The 27,405-nt window shown below is 45.0% G+C and overlaps 1 protein-coding gene across 3 annotated transcripts in view; it reads left to right on the top strand.

The window, feature by feature from the left end:
• Positions 1 to 27,405, top strand: part of LOC118393666 (leucine zipper protein 2-like) — a 180,775-nt gene that overhangs the window by 111,422 nt on the left and 41,948 nt on the right. For all 3 annotated transcript variants that reach the window (XM_052461974.1, XM_035786600.2, XM_052461975.1), the window contains exon 5: positions 5,623 to 5,685. In XM_052461974.1, coding sequence (XP_052317934.1) covers positions 5,623 to 5,685 — 63 coding nt within the window. The remainder of the gene's footprint in view (positions 1 to 5,622; positions 5,686 to 27,405) is intronic.

The following is a 27,405-nucleotide window of genomic DNA, read 5'->3' as shown; positions in this document are numbered from 1 at the left end:
GAAAGTGTATTGGTTACTGCAATGCATCAAACCAATGCCTGTCTTTTCACAAGGGGAACTTTTTTACGATGTTACCAGCCGGTTACTACATTTCTGGAATAGCACAAAAAAACGTGTTGTAAAGTTGAGTTTCTTGGTTGTATCATATACAGCATAACTCTGCTACTGCCACTATTCAGTGTACTAATGGAGTTTTGGGAAAATGCACGCTGATGCTATCTTGTTTGTAATAAGGTAGAGTTGTGTTATTTTCAATTGAGACCATTCCTACAGCTCGAGGCGAAGAAACAGAGTGTGAGTTGAGGTTTTTCTCCGTAGCTGGGCGAATTTGATGTGAGGCATTGGGTAGATTGGTGTTTGATTGGTGTTGCACTCTGCCCCTAGGGAGCTCTATAGTGTGTTCTCTAAACCTACTAAAGCAGCAAAAAGTGGAAACCAGGGTTAGTAACAAGCACTGTCAAATGAATTTGGTTTGGGACGATACTGCACTAAACCACTAAATCATAAGCACTAAACAAACTTATGTTTCAATGAGCTGTTCTCACTTCAAACATTTCATCATCTTGGCTCATTTAGAATTGATGAAATTAGTGCAACTGATAATCAATTATCAATACGGTGTTAAAGGGAATACATTATTTCAATCAATTAGGAGCTGAATCTTTATTTTCCTTTTCCCTACAGCAAAAACTATAAATGAGCGAACAGCTGTAGCTGTACTTGGAAATTGACACGCACAATAGGAAGTCATTTGCGATGGGAGACACATACTCATCATAAATGCCTATAACATGTAGAGCATTTGATGAATGTGAAGCTGTGGTTCCACTCAAAAGATCCCTTGTTATTTTATTGTATTTATATTTCATTCAAATGTTCATATTGTGTGGTACAGAAACCTTGTTGGGGTTCACATACTCAATGTAAGTTGCCTGGAGTAGCAACGTTTCTCTGGACCCCCCTGCAAAGTTAAAGTCCCCCCCTAAAACATGTGACTGCGTCAGCCACTCACACAGTATAGCCTACCGATCATTGTCAATGGTTCTGAAATTGCGACGTCTACGCGGCTGCTTTTCCGTAGGCTTTGTGGTGCTCGTGCTTGAAGTAGACGGTAGCTTTGCTTTAATGGGTACATGTTTATTTATATTTGGTCGTCAGACCATTATTTAATTTTTTTTTGTCTAAAAGGACATACCCAAATCTAATTGCCTGTAGCTCAGGACCTGAAGCAAGGAAACAGCAGAGGTTCAAACTTTAGAACCCAGTTCCTACATTTGAATATAAAACTGTATTTTATCAAACTAAACTATGCTACATTTTATCTCTGGGACCCTCACGATGACTAATCAGAGCAAGATTACTGAATGTAAGTACATTATTTACCTTCAGAGGTGAATGTATCAAACCAGTTGCCGTGATAAAAGTAGCAGCATCCCAGTCTCGACAGAGACCTCACTGCCCGGGCCCAGAAATGACAGTGGCCTTGCTCGTCCTCATACCCTGCCAGCACTCTCACTAGAGGGAATGTCCCTATTCTCAAAATAGGGACATTTTCTCTAGTGAGAGTGCTGGCATTCCTTCTCCTACTCCTCTCCCAGAAAACCAAGATGATGACTGCCAGAGACCCAGCGGTGCTCATGAGAGCGACCCCCCTTCTGTGAACACTGGTAAGCCTACGAGTGATGAAACGGATCGCCCTGACAGCGTGGAGTCCGAGTTACAATGTGTAATATAAATAGGCTACTAGCTAAATACTGTATATAGCCTAAGGTAGGCTAGACCAGGGTTTCCTAAACATGGTCCTGGGACCCCCCCCCCAGCAAGGCCACTGTCATTTCTGGGCCCGGGCAGTGAGGTCTCTGTCGAGACTGGGATGCCGCTAGTGCTAGCTGCAGCATAAATAGGCCTACTAGCTTCCACCTTCAACGGTTTTTCATCAGTCGAGGAGTTGGTAGCTTTGGTGACGTGGTTATCTTCGGTAATTTGGCGCGAGCTTGATCAGATATAGCTTTTTAGGGCGTTTTGTGCACAACTTGGTCTTGACTTTTGTTTATTCATCTTGAACAACGCAATCACTCTCCATCCGAGTCTAACCTGATTCACCAAACTTTAAAAAAACTTGATAGCCAATTAGGTGAGGAGGCCGAGGCAGACTGCTGCCGGCGCCGCTGAAGAATAGGCTAACTAGATGCATGAAAACTATATTGTCTTTCTGACTCACCTACTGCCATGTAGATTGGACAACAGAAACACTTTGCTTGCTACATGTGGAAATTAAAAAGGAGGGTTACTGTCAAAATGATTTATTTACAAAATTAATATAATTTAGACATACAGTCCATTCGGAAAGTATTCATACATTACAGCTTGATTCTAAAATTGATTACATTATTTTTTCCCCTCCTCAATCTACACACAATACCCCATAATGACAAAGTGAAAGATGTAGATTTTTTTTGCAAAAAAAAAAAAAAACGTATTTACATAAGTATTCAGACCCTTTCCTATAAGACTAAAAAATTGAGCTCAGGTGCCTCCTGTTTCCATTAATCACCCTTGAAATGTTTCTACAACTTGATTGGAGTCCACCTGTGGTAAATTCAATTGATTGGACATGATTTGGAAAGGCACACACCTGTCTATATATGGTCCCACAGAACAAAAATCAAACCATGAGGTCAAAGGAATTATCCATAGAGCTCTGTGAGAGGAGTGTGTCTAGGCACACATCTGGGGAAGGGTACCAAAAAATGTCTGCAGCATTGAAGGTCCCCAAGAACACAGTGTCCTCCATCATTTTTAAATGGAAGAAGTTTCGAACCACCAAGACTGGCCCATACTGAGCAATCTGGGGAGAAGGGCCTTGGTCAGGGAGGTGACCAAGAACCCGATGGTCACTCTGACAGAGCTCCAGTGTTCCTCTGTGGAGATGGGAGAACCTTCCTGAAGGACAACCATCTCTGCAAGACTCCACCAATCAGGCCTTTATGATAGAGTGGCCAGACGAAAGCCACTACTCAGTAAAATGCACGTGACAGCCCGCTTGGAGTTTGCAAAAAAAGGCACCTAAAGGACTCTCAGTCCATGTGGAACAAAGATTATTTGGTCTGATGAAACCAAGATTGAACTCTTTGGGATGAATGCAGTGTGTTAAGTCTGGAAGCAACCTGGCACCATCCCTGCGGTGAAGCATGGTGGTGGCAGCATCATGCTGTGGGGATGTTTTTCAGCGACACGGATTGGGAGACTAGTCAGGATCGAGGGAAAAATGAACGGAGCAAAGTAGAGAGAGATCCTTGAAGAAAACCTGCTCCAGAACCTCAGACTGGCACGACTGTTCACCTTCCAACAGGACAACGACCCTAAGCACACAGCCAAGACAACGCAGGAGTGGCTTCGGGACAAGTCTGTGAATGTCCTTGAGTGGCCCAGCCAGAGCCCAGACTTGAACCCGATCGAACATCTCTGGAGAGACCTGAAAATAGCTGTGCAGCGACGCTCCCCATCCAACCTGACAGAGCTGAGAGGACCTGCAGAGAAGAATGGGAGAAACTCCCCAAATACAGGTGTACTAAGCTTGTAGAGTCATTCCCAAGAAGACTCAACTCTGTTATCACTGCCAAAGGTGCTTCAACAAAGTACTGAATAAAGGGTCTGAATACTTATGTAAATGTTATATTTAAGTTTTTTATTTTTAACAAATGTTCAAAAATGTCTGAAACTGTTTTTGCTTTGAAATGATGGGGTATTGTGTGTAGATTGATGAGGGAAAAATACAATTTATTACATTTTTGAATAAGGCAGTAACGTAACAAAATGTTTAAAAAAGTCAAGGGGTCTGAAAAAGTCAAGGGGTCTTTCCAAATGCACTCTAGGTGTGAGATGGCGGGCACAATGGGCCCCCGGAGCTGATTTCTGCTACGCTAGTGTGTAAGTTGCTCTGCATAATTGAACATGAGGCCCACCTTGCATGAATTTTCACCCCAAAAATGACAACCATTCATGGGATGAATGCTACTCCAGACGAGACAGTAGCAACAACACTAGATGACCCAAAACCCATAACTGTCTTAGCTTTCTGTGGTGCTTGTCAATAAAACACAGATCCAATTGTATTACCTCTGGATGACTAGTCTACAAAACAGACATCAGTAAAGTTAAGGAGTGATGCTGCATGTAAATAGACTTCAAAAATATGAACAACTTTAGGTAGGCCAAGGAAATAGGTGCACAAACTCCAGTAGAGAAACCACACACAAAAATGTATGATTGAATTTCCCAGTTGGAGGCATGCCATTCCAAAAAAGTATTACAACATGATGAAAAAGATTGGCCTGGTTATTTCATCACCATCATAGCAAATGTGGCATTATACTTGTAACACTAGTTGCAAATGCTGTGCATTGCAATATACAGTTTAATTGTATAATAGCTCTGGAAACACAATAAACTCTCCAACACTGCTCAGGCTTATTGCTCTGATTTATCAGTAAGTCATAAGAATTAATTATACTGTAATAACACAATTGAACATGTCAAATGTTAACAATGTAGCATGCTACAGTTTTCTATTTTACATCCACCCTTTCATTGTGTCGTGCCGCAGCCCAAAGGGAACGTTGTGCTGGGATGTGTTATCGACCTACCCATGGGCAGAGGCATGAACTCCAGATGCACCAACATGAACTGTGATGTTATTAGTGTGTCAACCACCTAGCCATAGTTTAAAGTCCCCCGGGTGCCTTCAGAGCTGAGGTCAGCTGGGCCTTGAATTCTCTCCCCTTCCTCCCTGGGACAATCTCAATGACCTCATTGAAGGACAACATTTCCCTTAGAATCCTTCGTCGCAGAGGTGAAACAGAGAGCAGAATCGGATTTGGAATCCCCCCCCACCGCTATCCAGTCTTTTAGATGTAGTCCTGCACTGCAGTGGGCCGCCATCTGCATCAGCCGTTTGAGGCTGGACACGAGGAATGGCTGCACTACAGGACACCGCAGTACAGGATACAGGACACGAGGAATGGCTGCACTACAGAGACATGCCAAGCTTGCGATAAAAAGATTGCGATAAACAAAGATATCACTCTGACACAATGAGCATATGGGCTATTATATTAATCACACAGTGGAAAATAATTAGTCGCCCACCGTGGGCATAAATGCCTCCAAAATGAGAAACAGCAACCCCACCAACAGTCAATCCACCTACTCTAGATACACCCATTTCCGATAAATCATAGTCAAAACCAGCAGTGAATCATAATATTTTACATAGTTCTATACGTGTTTTTGTAAATCTTTAGAAGCTAACTAAAATAGCAGTAAAAACGGTGTAATATGACCATATGGAGGTACTTGGTGCATTAGCAGGAAGTCTGCTTTAAAGGCAGAGAATCATTTTAAGTTGTTTGACCTTGGGATGTATAGAACTGTTTTGAAGATAGAGCAAGAACATCAACAGCATACAGTAGGATGAAATCCAGTGCAGGCAGGAATAGCTGGGTTGGTTGATGATAGTTACTACCTTCATGATACCTTTCATGTAAATGTCACAACATTTTAGATGTAGTTGAGAGTCTGTCAGAAAACACATGTCATTAATTTGATTTATTTCGCCTACAGATCAAGTTCCTCAAGATGGAGATGGAGAAAAAGACCAAAATAATCAAGGACCTGCAACAGGAGGTACTTGTGCTCTCCCCACCTACTGACTCGTGGCTGACTCATTTCTAATTCATGATCACCGTGACCTGTAAATGTTATGTTCATGTCAGTCATCAGAGAAATGCCTTAGTAATCGTATCATATGATATGGTCATCGACATCACTTGAACTTGTAATATGTTTCGATATCCTTTTCTAAATCTATATGATGCTGTCATTTTGGATTGCAAAGGTCACAGATAGCCATTGGCAACCGAGGGCCTTATTCTGTCAGTGTTGAATGATGTAATTGGTGGAGAGGCCTATTATGAGCCCTAATACCACTGGATGCACTGAATTCGTCAGAGCCTCGGGGCCTTGAACAGGGCTGGTGTCGTGGGACCTTCTAATTGGCCAACCTGGGGTCAGTTACTGGCTGCAGCGTGGCTGGCGCAAGATCCTATAGTTTAAGGGCATATGCCCCAGGGCAGAGGAGAAGAAAGTAATCAATCAGAAGTCACAACGGTTTGCAGCATGATAGAGCCTGGGTAAAGAAATGAGAAGCTACCACAATATTCAATGAAAAAGTCAGGTTTTTTTATTTTTATTTTTATTTTTATTTCACCTTTATTTAACCAGGTAGGCTAGTTGAGAACAAGTTCTCATTTGCAACTGCGACCTGGCCAAGATAAAGCATAGCAGTGTGAACAGACAACACAGAGTTACACATGGAGTAAACAATTAGCAAGTCAATAACACAGTAGAAAAAATGGGCAGTCTATATACAATGTGTGCAAAAGGCATGAGGAGGTAGGCGAATAATACAATTTTGCAGATTAACACTGGAGTGATAAATGATCAGATGGTCATGTACAGGTAGAGATATTGGTGTGCAAAAGAGCAGAAAAGTAAATAAATAAAAACAGTATAAAAACAGTATGGGAATGAGGTAGGTGAAAATGGGTGAGCTATTTACCTATAGACTATGTACAGCTGCAGCGATCGGTTAGCTGCTCGGATAGCTGATGTTTGAAGTTGGTGAGGGAGATAAAAGTCTCCAACTTCAGCGATTTTTGCAATTCGTTCCAGTCACAGGCAGCAGAGTACTGGAACGAAAGGCGGCCAAATGAGGTGTTGGCTTTAGGGATGATCAGTGAGATACACCTGCTGGAGCGCGTGCTACGGATGGGTGTTGCCATCGTGACCAGTGAACTGAGATAAGGCGGAGCTTTACCTAGCATGGACTTGTAGATGACCTGGAGCCAGTGGGTCTGGCGACGAATATGTAGTGAGGGCCAGCCGACTAGAGCATACAAGTCGCAGTGGTGGGTGGTATAAGGCGCTTTAGTGACTAAACGGATGGCACTGTGATAGACTGCATCCAGTTTGCTGAGTAGAGTGTTGGAAGCCATTTTGTAGATGACATCGCCGAAGTCGAGGATCGGTAGGATAGTCAGTTTTACTAGGGTAAGCTTGGCAGCGTGAGTGAAGGAGGCTTTGTTGCGGAATAGAAAGCCGACTCTTGATTTGATTTTCGATTGGAGATGTTTGATGTGAGTCTGGAAGGAGAGTTTGCAGTCTAGCCAGACACCTAGGTACTTATAGATGTCCACATATTCAAGGTCGGAACCATCCAGGGTGGTGATGCTAGTCGGGCATGCGGGTGCAGGCAGCGATCGGTTGAAAAGCATGCATTTGGTTTTACTCGCGTTTAAGAGCAGTTGGAGGCCACGGAAGGAGTGCTGTATGGCATTGAAGCTCGTTTGGAGGTTTGATAGCACAGTGTCCAATGACGGGCCGAAAGTATATAGAATGGTGTCGTCTGCGTAGAGGTGGATCAGGGAATCGCCCGCAGCAAGAGCAACATCATTGATATATACAGAGAAAAGAGTCGGCCCGAGAATTGAACCCTGTGGCACCCCCATAGAGACTGCCAGAGGACCGGGCAGCATGCCCTCCGATTTGACACACTGAACTCTGTCTGCAAAGTAATTGGTGAACCAGGCAAGGCAGTCATCCGAAAAACCGAGGCTGTTGAGTCTGCCGATAAGAATATGGTGATTGACAGAGTCGAAAGCCTTGGCGAGGTCGATGAAGACGGCTGCACAGTACTGTCTTTTATCGATGGCGGTTATGATATCGTTTAGTACCTTGAGTGTGGCTGAGGTGCACCCGTGACCGGCTCGGAAACCAGATTGCACAGCGGAGAAGGTACGGTGGGATTCGAGATGGTCAGTGACCTGTTTGTTGACTTGGCTTTCGAAGACCTTAGATAGGCAGGGCAGGATGGATATAGGTCTATAGCAGTTTGGGTCCAGGGTGTCTCCCCTTTGAAGAGGGGGATGACTGCGGCAGCTTTCAATCCTTGGGGATCTCAGACGATATGAAAGAGAGGTTGAACAGGCTGGTAATAGGGGTTGCGACAATGGCGGCAGATAGTTTCAGAAATAGCGGGTCCAGATTGTCAAGCCCAGCTGATTTGTACGGGTCCAGGTTTTGCAGCTCTTTCAGAACATCTGCTATCTGGATTTGGGTAAAGGAGAACCTGGAGAGGCTTGGGTGAGGAACTACGGGGGGGGGGGGGGCGGAGCTGTTGGCCTAGGTTGGAGTAGCCAGGCGGAAGGCATGGCCAGCCGTTGAGAAGTGCTTATTGAAGTTTTCGATAATCATGGATTTATCGGTGGAGACCGTGTTTCCTAGCCTCAGTGCAGTGGGCAGCTGGGAGGAGGTGCTCTTGTTCTCCATGGACTTCACAGTGTCCCAGAACTTTTTGGAGTTGGAGCTACAGGATGCAAACTTCTGCCTGAAGAAGCTGGCCTTAGCTTTCCTGACTGACTGCGTGTAGTGGTTCCTGACTTCCCTGAACAGTTGCATATCACGGGGGCTATTCGATGCTATTGCAGTCCGCCACAGGATGTTTTTGTGCTGGTCGAGGGCAGTCAGGTCTGGAGTGAACCAAGGGCTGTATCTGTTCTTGGTTCTGCATTTTTTGAACGGAGCATGCTTATCTAAAATGGTGAGGAAGTTACTTTTAAAGAATGACCATGCATCCTCAACTGACGGGATGAGGTCAATGTCCTTCCAGGATACCCGGGCCAGGTCGATTAGAAAGGCCTGCTCACAGAAGTGTTTTAGGGAGCGTTTGACAGTGATGAGGGGTGGTCGTTTGACTGCGGCTCCGTGGCGGATACAGGCGATGAGGCAGTGATCGCTGAGATCCTGGTTGAAGACAGCGGAGGTATATTTGGAGGGCCAGTTGGTCAGGATGACGTCTATGAGGGTGCCCTTGTTTACAGAGTTAGGGTTGTACCTGGTGGGTTCCTTGATGATTTGAGTGAGATTGAGGGCATCTAGCTTAGATTGTAGGACTGCCGGGGTGTTAAGCATATCCCAGTTTAGGTCACCTAACAGAACAAACTCTGAAGCTAGATGGGGGGCGATCAATTCACAAATGGTGTCCAGGGCACAGCTGGGAGCTGACGGGGGTCGGTAGCAGGCGGCAACAGTGAGAGACTTGTTTCTGGAGAGAGTAATTTTCAAAATTAGTAGTTCAAACTGTTTGGGTATGGACCTGGAAAGTATGACATTACTTTGCAGGCTATCTCTGCAGTAGACTGCGACTCCGCCCCCTTTGGCAGTTCTATCTTGACGGAAGATGTTATAGTTGGGTATGGAAATCTCTGAATTTTTGGTGGCCTTCCTGAGCCAGGATTCAGACACGGCAAGGACATCAGGGTTAACAGAGTGTGCTAAAGCAGTGAGTAAAACAAACTTAGGGAGGAGGCTTCTGATGTTGACATGCATAAAACCAAGACTTTTCGATCACAGAAGTCAACAAATGAGGGTACCTGGGGACATGCAGGGCCTGGGTTTACCTCCACATCACCCGCGGAACAGAGAAGGAGTAGTATGAGGGTGCGGCTAAAGGCTATCAAAACTGGTCGCCTAGAGCGTTGGGGGCAGAGGATAAGAGGAGCAGGTTTCTGGGCATGGTAGAATATATTCAGGGCATAATGCGCAGACAGGGGTATGGTGGGGTGCGGGTACAGCGGAGGTAAGCCCAGGCACTGGGTGATGATGAGAGAGGTGAGAGGTAGAGAGTTCACACTGCCTGAGGGAGGTCAGGGAACATTCTATGACATTATTATCTCTACTAATACAAAAAGGGGGAAATACTGTGCAGGGGTGTGTGACTACACACCAAACTCCCAGAACAAACTCTAGAGGCAACATAAGCGACCCCAGCAAACCTAGGAGTACTCCAGTCAATGTTGATGTTTTCACATCAGAGAGTAACATTGGACATGGCTGTAATGTTGTACAACAGATTGGTCTAAATTACCTGTAAATGAGGCAATGATTGGACTACATAATGACCAATTAGATGGTCTTCAAACCTCAAGCACCAAGTTCATTATGGTGAGAGAGCCAGCTTGGAGATGAGAGGAGGGAAGATACAAGATTCTTGTCTGTGGTCACCATGGAGATGAAAGGATACAGTCCTTTGTGTGCCACAGTTCTAAGTTTTAAAAAAACTATAATTAGCTGGTAATTTAGAAAAGTGCAAAAATAGAAATGCACCATGCAACAATTTCAATGATTTTACAGAGTTACAGTTCATGTAAGGAAATCTGTCAGTTGAAACAAATTCACTAGGCCCTAATCTATGGATTCCACATGAATGGGCAGGCAGCCATTGGTGGGCCTGGGAGGGCATAGGCCCACCCACTGGGGAGCCAGGCCTAACCAGTCGGAAGGAGTTTTCCCCTACAAGACAGAAATACTCCTCAGTTTCATCAGCTGTCCGGGTCGCTGTTCTCAGACGATCCCACAGATGAAGAAGCCGGATGGGGAGTTCCTGGGCTGGAGTAGTTACAAGTAGGCTGCAGTTGTGAGGCCGGTTGGACGTACTGCCAAATTCTCAAAAGCTACGTTGGAGTCGGCTTATGGTAGAGAAATTAACATTAAATTATCTGGCAACAGCTCTGGTGGACATTCCTGCAGTCAGCATGCCAAAAGTCAATTGCACTCTCCCTCAAAACTTGAGACATTTTAGAGTGGTATTTTATTGTCCCCAGAAAAAGGTACACCTGTGTAATGATCATGCTGTTTAATCAGCTTCTTGATATGCCACACCTGTCAGGTGAATGGATTATCTTGGCAAAGAAACAATGCTCACTTACAGGGATGTAAACACATGTATGCACAACATTTGAGAGGAATAAGCTTTTTGTGCACATGGAACATTTCTGGGATCGTTTATTTCAGCTCATGAAATGTGGGACCAACACTTTACATGTTGCATTTATATTTTTGTTCAGTATAAATCCTTGATCACGTCTTTAAAAATACTTGCAAGGCACACAATCACACCAATCACTATGCCAAATAAAGGCTTGTTAAATAGTGCTTCCGGTAGTCTGACCAATGTAGGAGTGAGTCAAATTGTACTGTAATCAGAAAAATAAACATTGGTTATTTGGGAGAGTTACAATTGAAAATGTTTTACACAGTTCATTGAAGTTGTATTTGGGCAGAACCTCTGAGATTTCTGCTGGCAGTCAGAAGCACTGTAAATGGGCTCTGTGAACACTTTGAAAGTACATTATGTAGGGCCAGCGCTCCACTATCAGTTGGTCGCTGTAGCGTTGACATTATAAGTCTTGTATTTTTCCTGTGCCAGATCTATCTCTCCAGTTGTGAGTGTCTTTGTAGCTTGATACAGAGGGGTCATCAGTAGTAGATAGTGTCACGTTCTGTCCATCGTTCGTATGTGTTTTCCTTGCATTAGGGTTGGTCAGGAAGTGAGCTGGGTGGGCATTCTATGTTGTGTGTCTGGTTTGTCTATTTCTATGTTTGGCCTGATATGGTTCTCAATCAGAGGCAGGTGTTAGTCATTGTCTCTGATTGGGAACCATATTTAGGTAGCCTGTTTTGTGTTGGGTGAGTGGGTCGTCTTGACAGAATCACCCACCAACCAAGGACCAAGCGGCGTGGTAACGGGCAACGGCAAAAGCTGCAGCAGGAGAAGGAACAGAGGCAGCAGCAACAGCAGCAACAGCAGCAACAGGAGCAACAGCAGCAACAGGAGCAACAGGAGCAACAGGAGCAGCAGCAGCAGCAGCAGCAGCAGCAGTGGGAGATGCTGCACTCTTTGGATAAATGGACTTGGAGGGAGATCCTTGACGGAAAAGGACCCTGGGCAGAGCCATGGATGGAATTGGAGCTGTCGGCGAAGCAGAGTGCTGAGTCTGAGAGTGTGGAGGATGTATTGGACAGAGTAGAAAGAAAGCTGTTGGTTTGGCATAGTATGCACGGCATACCAGTGCCAGCACCACGCATCAGGCCTACAGTGCGTCCCGCCTGTCCAGCGCTGCCGGAGCCTTCCTCCTCTCCAGCGCAGCCAGAGTCTCCCGCCTGTCCGGCGCTGTCAGAGCTACCGCCCCTCATGCCAGAGGCGCCAGAGGCCCTCATTCCAGAGGCACCAGTGCTCCTCAGTCCAGCGCTGCCAGAGCCTTTTTCTCCAGTCTGCCCAGCGCCGTCTGAGCTACCAGTCTGCCCAGCGCCGCCAGTGCCGCCAGTCTGCCCAGCGCCGCCAGTGCCGCCAGTCTGCCCAGCGCCGCCAGTGCCGCCAGTCTGCCCAGCGCCGTCTGAGCTACCCGTCTGCCCTGCGCCGCCAGTGCCGCCAGTCTGCCCAGCGCCGCCAGTGCCGCCAGTCTGCCCAGCGCCGCCAGTCTGCCCAGCGCCGCCAGTGCCGCCAGTCTGCCCAGCGCCGTCTGAGCTACCCGTCTGCCCAGCGCCGTCTGAGCTACCAGTCTGCCCAGCGCCGCCAGTGCCGCCAGTCTGCCCAGCGCCGCCAGTGCCGCCAGTCTGCCCAGCGCCGCCAGTGTCGCCAGTCAGCCAGGATCCGCCAGTCGGCCAGGATCTGCCAGTCAGCCAGGATCAGTTAGATCCGTCAGTCTGCCAGGATCCGCCAGTCTGCCAGTCTGCCAGGATCCGCCAGTCTGCCAGGATCCACCAGTCTGCCAGGATCCACCAGTCTGCCAGGATCCACCAGTCTGCCAGGATCCGCCAGTCAGCCAGGATCCGCCAGAACTGCCAGTCAGCCAGGATCCGCCAGTCTGCCAGGATCCGCCAGAACCGCCAATCGGCCAGGATCTGCCAGTCGGCCAGGATCAGTTAGATCCGCCATTCAGCCAGGATCCGCCAGTGTGCCAGGATCCACCAGTCAGCCAGGATCCGCCAGTCTGCCAGGATCCGCCAGTCTGCCAGGATCCGCCAGTCTGCCAGGGTCTGCCAGGATCCACCAGTCTGCCAGGATCCGCCAGATCTGCCAGTCGGCCAGGATCTGCCAGTCAGCCAGGATCCGCCAGTCGGCCAGGATCGGCCAGTCAGCCAGGATCAGTTAGATCCGCCATTCAGCCAGGATCCGCCAGAAGTGCCAGTCAGCCAGGATCTGCCCAAACTGCCAGTCGGCCAGGATCGGCCAGTCTGCCAGGATCCGCCAGTCGGCCAGGATCGGCCAGTCAGCCAGGATCAGTTAGATCCGCCATTCAGCCAGGATCCGCCAGAAGTGCCAGTCGGCCAGGATCTGCCAGTCAGCCAGGATCTGCCCGAACTGCCAGTCGGCCAGGATCTGCCAGTCGGCCAGGATCTGCCAGTCAGCCAGGATCCGCCAGTCAGCCAGGATCCGCCAGTCAGCCAGGATCCGCCAGTCAGCCAGGATCCGCCAGTCGGCTAGGATCTGCCAGTCAGCCAGGATCAGTTAGATCCGCCAGTCTGCCAGGATCCGCCAGTCTGCCAGGATCCGCCAGTCTGCCAGGATCCGCCAGTCAGCCAGGATCCGCCAGAACTGCCAGTCAGCCAGGATCCGCCAGTCAGCCAGGATCCGCCAGAACTGCCAGTCGGCCAGGATCTGCCAGTCAGCCAGGATTTGCCAGTCAGCCAGAATCCGCCAGTCGGCCAGGATCTGCCAGTCTGCCAGGATCAGTTAGATCCGCCATTCAGCCAGGATCCGCCAGTGTGCCAGGATCCGCCAGTCAGCCAGGATCCGCCAGAACTGCCAGTCGGCCAGGATATGCCAGTCGGCCAGGATATGCCAGTCGCCAGGATATGCCAGTTGGCCAGGATCTGCCAGTCAGCCAGGATCCGCCAGAACTACCAGTCAGCCAGGATCCGCCAGTCTGCCAGGATCCGCCAGTCAGCCAGGATCCGCCAGATCTGCCAGTCGGCCAGGATCCGCCAGTCGGCCAGGATCCGCCAGTCGGCCAGGATCAGTTAGATCCGCCATTCAGCCAGGATCCACCAGTCAGCCAGGATCCACCAGAAGTGCCAGTCAGCCAGGATCTGCCAGACCCGCGAGTCAGCCAGGATCTGCCAGTCAGCCAGGATCTGCCGGAACCACCAGCCAGCCAGGATCTGGTAGATCCATCAACCTGCCTGAGCTTCCTCTCACTCCTGAGCTTCCTCTCACTCCTGAGCTTCCTCTCGGTCCCGAGCTTCCTCTCGGTCCCGAGCTTCCCCTCGGTCCCGAGCTTCCCCTCGGTCCCGAGCTTCCCCTCAGTCCTGAGCTACCTCAGTCCAGTGGGGCCCATTGTTAGGTTTCCTAGGCCAAGGTTAGCGGTGAGGGTCGCCACTCAAGGGACACTAAGGAGGTGGACTAAGACAATTATGGAGTGGGGTCCACGTCCAGCACCAGAGCCGCCACCGCGGAGAGATGCCCACCCAGACCCTCCCCTATAGGTTTAGGTTGTGCGTTCGGAGTCCGCACCTTGGGGGTTCTGTCACGTTCTGTCCATCGTTCGTATGTGTTTTCCTTGTTTTAGTGTTGGTCAGGACGTGAGCTGGGTGGGCATTCTATGTTGTGTGTCTGGTTTGTCTATTTCTATGTTTGGCCTGATATGGTTCTCAATCAGAGGCAGGTGTTAGTCATTGTCTCTGATTGGGAACCATATTTAGGTAGCCTGTTTTGTGTTGGGTTTTGTGGGTGATTGTTCCTGTCTCTGTGTTGTGCACCAGATAGGGCTGTTTTTGGGTTTTCCACGTTTATTGTTTTGTAGTGTTCATGTTTATTCGTTTTTATTAAACATGAGTCAATATAACCACGCTGCGTTTTGGTCCTCCTCTACTTCACCACAGGAAAACCCTGACAGATAGTGGCATCTGAGAACTACTTTGGCGGCTGTAGCTTTGGCATTTCGAGTCTTGACCATATCCTACACCAGATGTATCATGAAAAATATCTTGACATCTTTGGGTGTCTTTTTTTCACTAGAGGTTTCACCTGTTGTGCATTCCTACTGTGTAGGTCAGAGAGGTATCCTAGTTTTGTCATATCCTATCAGACAATGTATGTCATTGGACATGGACATGCTTTTACTACACTCTGCAATGCCACTGAGACTAGATGGAAGTAGTTTGCTTAGATTTCAGATGTGTTCTAATCTCCCTGTGTCAAACCATTGGCATTGACTTTCTAAAGGCTTAAACAAATGTATGTCTAAAATAACCATATAAGAACAAAAGTTCCTCATTCTTATTAGGATGTGTCTTAAGTCTGGGGAAATTGCTGAAAGCCATTTTTTTATCAATTACAGTACAGAACAGAGATATATCCTTCCAGTCCTGTTATAATTAATGAAATGTCATCTGCATAGATAACTGGATTGTGGCTACTATTTTAAATTCCCTTATTATCGGCAGTACCTTATTTAATCAGTAAGGGGCTTGAGATAAATATGCAAATAGGAGAGTAGATAGTGGGCCACCCTGGCTTGCACTTCTGTCCCTATTACCGGAGGGGGAGCAGGACTAATTTAACACCCTACATCTGGAAGCGATTGACAGATAACTTGAGTCCATTTGACATTCAAGTTATCACAAAGCCCAAAGCGACACTAGGCAATAAGTAAATACTTCCATTCAATGTCATCAGCAGATATAATAAGGCCTCTCAGTTGAGTCTGGAGTCAATATTTGTATTTATGATGGGTCCCCATTAGCTGCTGCAAAAGCTGCAGATACTCTTCCTGGGGTCCAGCAAAATGAAGGCAGTTTATACCATTTTAAAAACATTACAATACATTCACCGATTTCACAACACACTGTGTGCCCTCAGGCCCCTACTCCACCACTACCACATATCTACAGTACTAAATGTGTGTGTGTGTGTGTGTGTGCCAATGTTTGTGTTGCTTCACAGTCCCCACTGTTTCATACGTTTTTTTTATCTGTTTTTTAAATCTAATTTTACTGCTTATATGAGTTACTTGATGTAGAATAGAGTTCCATGTAGACATGGTTCTATGTAGTACTGTGTGCCTCCCATAGTCTGTTCTGGACTTGGGGACCGTGACGAGAACTCTTGTGGCATGTCTTGGGGGGTATGCATGGGTGTCCGAGCTGGGTGTACCAGTAGTTGGGTGTGCCAGTAGTTTAGACAGACAGCTCGGTGCATTCAACCTGTCAATACCTCTTATAAATACATTTACTTTCAGCCAGGAGAGATTGACATGCATATTATTAATATTAGCTCTCTGTGTACATCCAAGGGCCAGCCGTGCTGTCCTGTTCTGAGCCAATTGCAATTTTCCTGTCCTTTTTTGTTGCACCTGACCACACGACTGAACAGTAGTCAAGGTGCGACAAAACTAGGGCCTGTAGGACCTACTTGTTGATAGTGTTGTTAAGAAGGCAGACCTCTCCCCATCTTAGCTACTACTGCATCAATATGTTTTGACCATGACAGTTTACAATCTGGTGTTACTCCAAGCAGTTTAGTCATCTCAACTTGCTCAATTTCCACATTATTTATTACAAGATTTTGTTGAGGTTTGGGGTTTAGTGAGTGTTTTGTTCCAAACACAATGCTTTTAGTTTTAGAAATATTTAGGGCTAAATTATTCCTTGCCACCCACTCTGAAACTAACTGCAGCTCTTTGTTGAGTGTTGCAGTCATTTCAGTCGGTGTAGTTGCTGACATGTATAGTGTTGAGTCATCCACATACATAGACACTCTGGCTTTACTCAAAGTTAGTGGCATGTCGTTAGTAAAAAAAAAAAAAGCAAGGGGCCTAAACAGCTACCCTGGGGAATTCCTGATTCTAACTGGATTATATTTGAGAGGCTTCCATTAAAGAACACCTTCTGTGTTCTGTTAGACAAGTAACTCTTCATCCACATTGTATAAACTTACACATAGAACATGTTATCACTATTGAAAGAGAGTACCCCTCGCAATGAAACATCTGAATGGGGATGGAATTAACTGTTTACATCGCCATTCTGTTTGCCAACCATTCTGGATAGAATCTCCCTGGGCACATTAATAAGTAATATGGGGCCTTGCAGATGCTGATTCATATTGAACCTTGTTTTTCTTCAATATCAGGGACACTTCCTTAGTTAAACTTTGTAGGCATTGGCCTCTGTTGATACTGTAGCTAGAAAGGTCTGGCATTGAAGGCCATCAGCTTTTCATCTTACTAATGATTTTTGTGGCAAACTATGTATCGCTATATACATTTGAATTGGTAATAGTAATAGTAAATGGTACACTGTACCTACCTATGTAACTACACTGTATTTACATGTTTTTTTTTGCACACAAGGTGGTGGTTACCCAGATGCAGATTAAGCAAGCACTAAAAAGCGTCAATAGATTCTCCAATAAATGTGCGTTTTAGTTGAGGATTAGGCTTGATCTGTGTCCGGGAAACCACCCCTTTGTGTAAAGTGGGACCATTTTACATTTCTCTCTGAAATGGCCTGATTTGTTAAGTGACCTGGTAAGATTATTGCCATGTCTGCCATGAAGACAGGACACTCAGACCTCTGGGTTTCCACTTGATCCGGTGCTCTGATGAGCTCTTTGTAAAGACCTTGACTCCGCCGATTCCTTTACATACCTCCCTTACAAGGTTAGAAGCTTTCTTCTCCAATTAGAATCAGACCTTAGCTAAGCTACATGTTTTTCCTTTTTGAATAAAATATTAGCGCATAGAGGTCTTGTTCTTGATCTTATTCTTGTTCGTCTTAGTCTTCTTCAACTTTAACAACTTTTTAAGACTTTGACTCGAGTTTGGATTGATTGTTCACTGAAACAGAATTAAAATATGTTGTCGGTGGGTGTGATGTGGTCATTTGCATGTGCAGGTACCTCTTGGTTACAATAATTTACAAACCATGCTCCTTTCACATCAGCCCTTCCAAGTATCAGTTTCAACCGATCATGTCACCAGAAAATCTTTATGACTGCAATTTGCTGTAAACTCATCTTCTATAATTTACTTTTAAGGCTGAGGATGTGCATTTTGGGATTAAATCTAGAAAAGGATTGAGCGATCGACACAGACACCGTTTCTGCTGTGATATGACAGTCTATGAGAGAGGAACTTCTGTAGGAGACAGCTGATCCATGAGCTACTCAATCTCTTTGCAGTGAGTGTGAAGGAGATCCCTCTGACAGGTGGAAATGGGGTATGAAAAGTTCTGAGGATCAATGGAAGTTTTATATGATGCTTTCATTGGTGACCATTTAGATGATGGTGACACGTGTCTCTTCCAATCATCCTCTAGCGAACATCTGCACCTGCAACTTTAACAAGTTGAAGAGAGATATGATGAGGCATTTAAGCAGCCATCTTTTGCTGATTAGCCTGGATTCCCTTACTGTCAAACTTTGTCATTGTAGCGAATGATAATAAATAAAAATGAAAGGACCAAATGTCAAATCTGATCCCAGGATTTGTCATTTGTCATATTGTGTATGAAACCTTACAGGGATACTTAGGGATTTTGGCAATAAAGCCCTTTATCTACCTCCCCAGAGTCAGATGAACTCATGGATACAATTTTTCTATCTCTGCAGAAGGAAGTTGCAGGTAGTTTTGCAAGCCAATGCTAACTAGCAATTCCTGGAAGTCTATGGTATCTACTAGCATGCTAGCATTCACTATAGACATCAAGCAATTGCACTAACGCTAGTAAGCAACTTCCTTCAAACTGCATGCAGAGACATAAAAATGGTATCAGTGAGTTAATCTTACTCTGGGGAAGTAGCTAATGGGTTTTATTGCAAAACTCCGTAAGTATTACTTTAATTCACCGAAGAGGTAGAAAATAAAGTGGTCCTTTATCTACCCTCCCATTCACTAAATTGTCAGAATAATTTGGACAGACACCCCTTAAGCACTTACTAATGGCATGTCTTAGTTGTGCTTTGCAATATTCATGCTGAATTGCTAGCTTGATGATCAGTACATAAGCACACTGAACAGCTTAAAAGGTCAAACCAAAATGTATTAATTTATTCATACAGGGAGAAAATCATTTAAAATGCCAAGTGTACAGTGAAAAACGATAAACTGGCAGTTAAAATAACTTGAGCCCTTCTCAGTAGACATACTGATTTTAGAGGGTCCCTGTCCTACAGAGGGGAGAGTAGAAGAGAGTAGAATCCGGGGGAAATAACTAGGCATACAAATCAAATCAAATGGTATTTGTCACATGCACCGAATACAACAGGTATTACAGTGAAACGCTTACTTACAAGCCATTCACCAACAATGCAGTTTTAAGAAAAATAAGTGAAGTAAAAAAAAATAGATAAGTAAAAAGTAAATATAAAAATAACAAATCGTTAAAGAGCAGCAGTAAAATAACAGAAGCGAGGCTATATACAGGGGTACCGGTACGGAGTCAATGTGCGGGGGCACAGGTTAGTCAAGGTAATTGAGGTAATATGTACATGTAGGTGGAGTTAAAGTGACTATGATAATTGATAATAACCAGAGAGTAGCAGCAGCGTAAAAGAGGGGGGCAATGCAGGTCCTGGATGGCTGGAAGTTTAGCCCCAGTTATGTACTGGGACGTACGCACTACCCTCTTTAGTGCCTTGTGGTCTGAGGTCGAGCAGTTGCCATAGCAAGCAGTGATGCAACCAGTCAGAATGCTTTCGATGGTGCAGCTGTATAATATTTTGAGGTTCTGAGGACCCAATCCAAATCTGTTCAGTCTCCTGAGGGGGAATAGGCTTTGTCATGTCCTCTACACGACTGTCTAGGTGTGTTTGGACCATGATAGTTTTACATTTTTTTATAGTAGATTTTTTTATTGAATATTTAAAACATGCAATATACTTGCAGTGAAGCAACAACTACATCACATTAGTCATCTAACGGACTCCCATCCAGAGCGACACACAGAAGCAACCAGGGTCAACACCCTTCTCAAGGGCACGTTGACAGATCTCCCACAAGGTCAAAAACGGGGAACCAAACAAGCAATCCATCAGCCACCAGCTCCCAACTGCCAGGCCACCAGCCCTCCAAGATTGTTATGTTTTATTTTGGTTTTATTTTTCTACTTTTATCTTTGACCGTCATTCTATCCCCCGACCAGCAACTCCACTCCCACTCGCCTCCAATTCCACATCCCAACATGGCCACCCTCTTCGGATATCTACGCACCATATATCTTTCAATCGAATAGAATCCACAGATTGCGAGTTGAAGATAAATACTTTTACTAAGAGTATTAGTATATTAGTAATAGTAATACTATTTCTAGGATCAATTTTAAATCAATGTTATGCATTTTCAGTCATTCCTGAACCCGAGATCAGAAACAGGCTACCTGAGGGCAATACCAAAATAAATGGTCTATTGATTCTGTATCCTCGCAACACAATCTGCAGAGCTTCGATGATTGTACGCCCCAAATATATATATTTTTGTTGGTGGCAAGAATTCTATCTAATAATTTTAGCCGAAAAACAGTCTTTAATCCCGTGTTGTTATATCAACCATGGGATCGGTACATCAAAAATCTCTTCCCAACTATTTTGCAATCTGTAAGGCACAGCTTTCAACATCCTGATCCTCAAATGACACTGGTATACTTTCCTATTTATGCAATTTTTTCCTCCGCCAGTTTTGATCCTTTATATTGGGCAGACAAACCAGTTCCCTACCTCCTCCCGCTGCCACCTGCCTCCTCCATTTTTGGGGTAATGCTGTAATCTTGGATTGAGCAGACCTTCTCGTACAATTCTGATAACTCCATGAAAGACATAACCCTACCATTCCAGTTGACAATATCATTTAAAAACAAAGTACCATTTTCAAACATCTTTCCCATGAATACAGGTCTTTTATCAAACAGCACATTTGAGTATAGCCATAATATTTGTTCTATTTTTTAAGGGGGTGAAATTGAAATTGTAGGCAGCTGCTAAATGCTTGTTTGAAAAAGAGAGATACTTTGAATAAAGGGTTATTTTCAATTAATCAAAAATGAGACATGGCAATCTGCACAAAGGCAAAAAGGCAATTTTTAAGCAATGGATGAGCTTTTCTTAGTAATCTACTTGAGAACCATTTAGGGTTCAAGTAAAACTTTTGAATAAGTGACACCTTTTAGAGAGAGGTTTAGTGATTTTATATTTAATCATCTCAACCCACCCTATTCATTATATAGATAGGCACCCTTTATTTTGTTTGGTTTTGCCTCCCCGATAAAGCAAACTACTTTTTGCTCATATGATTTGAAAAATGAATCATCAGGAGTAAGCAGCGCCATAAATTAGTGAATAAACTGAGATATGATTAAGGAGTTTTTTTCTATTGAAATTCATTGTGGAGAGTTTATTTGTATCTTTTGTGATATGAATACCAAGTATGTATACTTTACTGTCAGTCCATTTTATAGGTAAACTGCAGGGTAATGTAAAAGTTGTATTTCTTTAAAGATCCAACACTTAATATTGTACACTTATCATAATTAGGATTTAGTCCAGAGATTGCATAAAATGTATCTAGATCTAGAGACATTGCAGGGTCTAGCTTGCAGGTTTAATATAAAACTTGAGTCATCAGCATACATGGACACCTTTTGTTGGTGATGTGGACACCAAGGAACTTGCAGCTCTCCACCTGCTCCACTACAGCCCCGTCGATAAGAATGAGGGCGCGCTCGGTCCTCCTTTTCCTGTAGTCCACAATCAGCTCCTTTGTCTTGATCACTTTGAGGGAGAGCTTGTTATCTTGGCACCACATGGCCAGGTCTCTGACAACCTCCCTATAGGCTGTCTTTGTTATCATCGTTATCGGTGATCAGGCCTACCGATGTTGTGTCGTTGGCAAACTTAATGATGGTGTTGGAGTCGTGCCTGGCCATGCAGTCATGGGTGAACAGGGAGTACAGGAAGGAACTGAGCATGCGCCCTTGAGGGTTGAGGAACAGCGTGGCAGATGTGTTCTTACCTTTCCTTACCAAGGGTGGCCGTTCAGGAAGTCCAGGATGCAGAGGGAGGTGTTTAGTCTCAGGGTCCTTAGCTTAGTGATGAGCTTTTGAGGGCACTATGGTGTTGAACGCTGAGCTGTAGTCGATGAATAGCATTCTCATATAGTTCCTTTTGTCCAGGTGGGTAAGGACAGTGTGGAGTGCAATAGAGATTACGTCATCTGTAGATCTGTTGAGGCAGTATGCAAATTGGAGTGGGTTTAGAATTTCTCGGATAATGGTGTTGATGTGAGCCATGACCAGCCTTCGTGGCTACAGAAGTGAGTGCTACGGGTCGGTAGTCATTTATGCAGGTTACCTTAGTGTTATTGGGCACAGGGCCTATGGTGGTCTGCTTGAAACATGTTGGTATTACAAATTCCGACAGGGAGAAGTTGAAAATGTCAGTGAAGACACTTGCCAGTTGGTCAGCGCATGCTCGGACTACACATCCAGGTAATCCGTCTGGGCCCGTGGCATTGTGAAAGTTGACCTGTTTAAAGGTCTTACTCACATCGGATACGGAGAGTATGATCACACAGTCGTCCAGAACAGCTGATGCTCTCATGCATGCTTCAGTGTTGCTTGTCTCGAAGCAAGCATAGAAGTAATTAACTTGTCTGGTAGACTCGTGTCACTGGGCAGCTCTCGGCTGCGCTTCCCTTTGTAGTCTGTAATAGTGTTCAAGCCCTGTATTGATTATCCATTTATTTGTCTCTGCCTGCAAATCTTCCTGCTAAAAGGTAGGCTACATCCTAAATGCAAAATGTTGCAAGTGTTGCTGTCATCATTCATTACCCATTACGGATGCAGGCAATGAGGCAGTGATCGCTGAGATCTTGGTTGAAAACAGCAGAGGTGTATTTAGAGGGCAAGTTGGTTAGGATGATATCTATGAGGGTGCCCATGATTACGGCTATGGGGTGGTACCAGGTAGGTTAATTGATAATTTGTGTGAGATTGAGGGCATCAAGCTTAGATTGTAGGATAGCTGGGGTGTTAAGCATGTTCCAGTTTAGGTCGCCTAGCAGCACGAGCTCTGAAGATAGATGGGGGGCAATCAGTTGACATATGGTGTCCAGAGCACAACTGGGGGCAGAGGGTGGTCTATAGCAGGCGGCAACGGTGAGAGACTTGTTTTCAGAGAGGTGGATTTTTAAAAGTAGAAGTTCAAATAGTTTGGGTACAGACCTGGATAGTAGGATAGAACTTTGCTTTGCAGGCTATGTTGAAAATGTTGTAGTTAGGGATGAGAATTTCAGAATGTTTGGTGGTCTTCCTAAGCGAGGATTCAGACACGGCTAGAACATCCGGGTTGGCAGAGTGTGCTAAAGCAGTGAATAAAAGGGAGGAGGCTTCTAATGTTAACATGCATGAAACCAAGGCTATTACGGTTACAGAAGTCATTAAAAGAGAGTGCCTGGGGAATAGGAGTGGAGCTAGGCACTGCAGGGCCTGGATTCACCTCTACATCGCCAGAGGAACAGTGGAGGAGTAGGATAAGGGTACAGCTAAAAGCTATGTGAGTTGGTCGTCTAGAACGTCTGGAACAGAGAGTAAAAGGAGGTTTCTGGGGGTGATAAAATAGCTTCAAGGTATAATGTACAGACAAGGGTATGGTAGGATGTGAATACAGTGGAGGTAATCCCAGGTATTGAGTGATGATGAGAGAGATATTGTCTCTAGAAACATCATTGAAACCAGGTGATGTCATCGCATGTGTGGGTGGTGGAACTGAAAGGTTGGATAAGGAATAGTGAGCAGGGCTAGAGGCTCTACAGCACATATGTCAGAGTCAAGGCCCGCGGGCCACATCCGGCCCGCGAGAAGGTTTTTTACGGCCCCTGGGATGATCTTGATTTATTATTAGAACCGGCCCGCAGACCGCAGCAAGCCGGCAGCCCGCAGATCTTTTACACGCACCAATACTACATTTCCCACAATGCAACGGTGACGCACCGAGCAGTAGGCTGCTTCATTTCAATATTTATTGGCACAGCAGTTGTCAGCATCACAGTAAAATTAACTTTCAGATACCCATCAAAAATGGCAAAACGGAAGGTGGACACTGAGAACCGGGGTTTCAAACAAGGTGGGAGTCGGAGTATTTGTTCACGGAGGTAGCTGGAAAACCTGTGTGTCTTCTGTGTGGAGAAAGTGTGGCGGTACTGAAAGAGTATAATCTGAGACGACATTATGAAACGAAACACGCGGACAAAAACAAGAATATGGACATGGAACAAAGGCTACAAAAGGCAGAGGAATTAAAACGAGGCCTCAAATCTCGACAGGCTCTGTTCAAAAAAGCCAAATCACAAGGCCAGGCTGCTGTCAAGGCCAGTTTTATTTTGGCAGAAGAGATCGCTAAATCAGCCCGGCCATTTACGGAGGGGGATTTCATCAAAAACTGCATGATTAAAGTTTGTGACGAAGTTTGCCCAGAAAAAGGCAACTCTTTTTAAATGTGAGTCTGAGCAGAAACACCATTGCCGAGAGAGTAGACCAGTTGTCCATCAATCTAAAAGAGCAGCTTGTGAAAAAGGGAAAAGATTTCATTGCATATTCCTTGGCTGTGGATGAGAGCACCGACATTTCTGACATTGCCCAGTTGTCAATTTTCATCCGCGGAGTGGACTCCAGCCTAAGCGTGACAGAGGAGTTTTTGGCTTTACGTCCTATGCATGGCACAACTACGGGGCATGATTTGTATGAAGAGGTGTCAAGATGTGTAAATGAGATGGAGCTGCCTTGGGAAAAACTCGTGGGTTTGACAACCGACGGAGCACCTGCGATGTGTGGACACAGGAGCGGACTGGTGGCGAAGATACGGGAAAAGATGCAAGAGGAAAACGCGACAGGTGAGCTGACAGCTTATCATTGTATCATACACCAGGAAGCGTTGTGCGGTAAAGCCTTGAAAATGGAGCATGTAATGAGCATCATCACGCGCACAGTTAACTTTATCAGAGCCAAAGGTTTGAATCACCGCCAGTTCAAGGCATTTCTGACGGAGTTAGAAACGGAGCATGGTGATTTGCCTTATCACACAGAGGTGCGATGGCTAAGCCAGGGAAAGGTGCTTCAAAGATGTTTCGAGCTTCGTGAGGAGATTTGTCTGTTCTTGGACAGCAAAGGGAAAGACACAACACAACTCCGAGACGAAATGTTTCTGTGTGAAATGGCTTTTCTGTGTGACATTACGAGTCATCTGAATGCAATGAACTTGCAGCTGCAGGGTCGGGATCGTGTCATCTCTGATATGTACAGTACAGTGAAGGCATTTAAAACCAAACTGACTCTGTGGAGACGCAGATGCGGAAAGAAAATTTGAGCCACTTTCCCAGCTGCCAGACCATGAAAGAGAAGCTCTCTACCAGTGCGTTCCCGAGCGCACAGTTGGCTGATAAAATAGGTATGCTTGCCGCTGACTTTCGACGCCGATTTGCTGACTTTGAAGCACAAAAAGCAGGTTGGAACTGCTCGGTAACCCATTTGCTGTTGACGTGGAAAGCTCACCACCAAACCTCCAAATGGAGTTGATTGACCTCCAATGCAATGATGCACTGAGGGCAAAATATGCGGCAGTGGGTGCTGCGGAGTTCGCCCGTTTCCTCCCCGACACAATGCCCCAGCTGCGCATCCAGGCTGCTCAAACGTTGTCTATGTTTGGCAGCACATACCTGTGTGAACAACTGTTTTCTTTGATGAACTTGAACAAAACATCACACAGAAGTCGACTTACTGCTGAACACCTCCACTCAATTCTGAGGATTTCCTCAGCTCAGAGCCTTACCCCGAACATTGACTTGTGGAAAAGATGGGACACCACCAAGTATCACCCTCAACCTCAAACAAGTGAACATTACTGTGCAATCACATATTTAGAGTTTTTACTCAGTTCAAGTTTAAAAGTTCAAGTTTAATATTTGTTTTCACTGCATGTTACTTCTCCTTAAACAAAGTGTTGTTTTTGATTAATAGATTTTTGCACTTTATTTTATTGTATTTCAATCCAATTATATTTTAAAAATATTTCAGTTGAGTGGATGATAGAAAATTGCTATTATTGTTTTTTTCTTTGAAGTAAATTTAGCCCACTTTTGCTAAAATAGAAAATATAGGCTACTGATGGTGCCTTGAATACCGGTTTCTTTCATTTAATGTTCATGTTATGGGGATTTTTATATAAAGGAAATTTGTCTTTTGTGTCTGTTGAAAATTAAAGATTACTGACAGAGCCATAAGAAAATATTGCTTTATTTATCTGATCATATTGGAATATATTTGTTAGGTTTTCAGTAGGTTCAATTAGGTTCACTAGACTATATGCGTCATTTAAAAATTTTTCAATGAACATTCGAACAGTCCGGCCCTCGGCTTGTAGCTAAATTTTTTATTTGGCCCTCCGTCCATTTGACTTTGACACCCCTGCTCTACAGTGAGATAAGTCAATAAACACCAGAACAACCAGAACAGCAATGGACAAGGCATATTGACATTAAAGAGAGGCATACTTAGTTGAGTGATCATAAGGGTCCAGTGAGTAGTGAGGTTGGTTGGGGTCACAGCGATTCAGACAGCTAGCCGGGCCATCGGTAGCAAGCTAGCATAGGATGGAGGTCTGTTTTTAGCCACCTCGTGCGTTTCCATCGGTAGATTAGTGGGGTTCCTTGTGGTAGAGGGGATAAATCCAATTGGCAAAATCGATATAGTTATAGTGACACGTTGTACAAAACTGGCGCTAGAATTTCGAGCTAAAGGATAGCTGATGACCACAAACCGTGGTTAGCTGAATACTATCGTTAGCCAGTAAACTGGCTAGCTTCTGGTTAGCTTCTGGCTAGCTTCTGGTTAGCTTCTGGTTAGCTTCTGGCTGGCTTCTATTGTGGATTTCAGATTTGAAGTAAATAATAGTTTTTTTTTTATTGGTGAGGCGTGTTGCAGGAGAGTGTTTTGAACATATATAAAAGATATGCGAAGAAAGGTGGAAATATAGACGAGGACAAAGGATGTCTGACTGCTATGCCATCTTGGGATAGATGAATAACAGTGAAGACATCAAAACCATGAAATGACACATATGGAATCATGTAATAACCAAAAAAGTGTTAAACAAATATATTTTATATTTGAGATTCTTCAAAGTAGCCACACTTTGCCTTGATGACAGCTTTGTACACTCTTGGCATTCTCTCAACCGGCTTCAAATCAAATCAAATCAAATCAAATTTTATTTCAGCTTCATGAGGTAGTCACCTGGAATGCATTTCAATGAACAGGTGTGCCTTGTTAAAACTTCATTTGTGGAATTTCTTTCCTTCTTAATGCGTTTGAGCCACTCAGTTGTGTTGTGACAAGGTAGGGGTAGTATACAGAAGATAGTCCTATTTGGTAAATGGACAAGTCAATATTATGGCAATATTACGTTTCTTCAAGTGCCGTCGCAAAAACCATCAAGCGCTATGATGAAACTGGCTCTCA

The sequence above is a fragment of the Oncorhynchus keta genome, chromosome 14 (genome assembly GCF_023373465.1).
Source record: "Oncorhynchus keta strain PuntledgeMale-10-30-2019 chromosome 14, Oket_V2, whole genome shotgun sequence".
Taxonomy (NCBI): Eukaryota; Metazoa; Chordata; class Actinopteri; order Salmoniformes; family Salmonidae; genus Oncorhynchus; species Oncorhynchus keta.
Note: the sequence above shows the minus strand (reverse complement) of the source record. Positions and strands in the feature narration are given on the sequence as shown.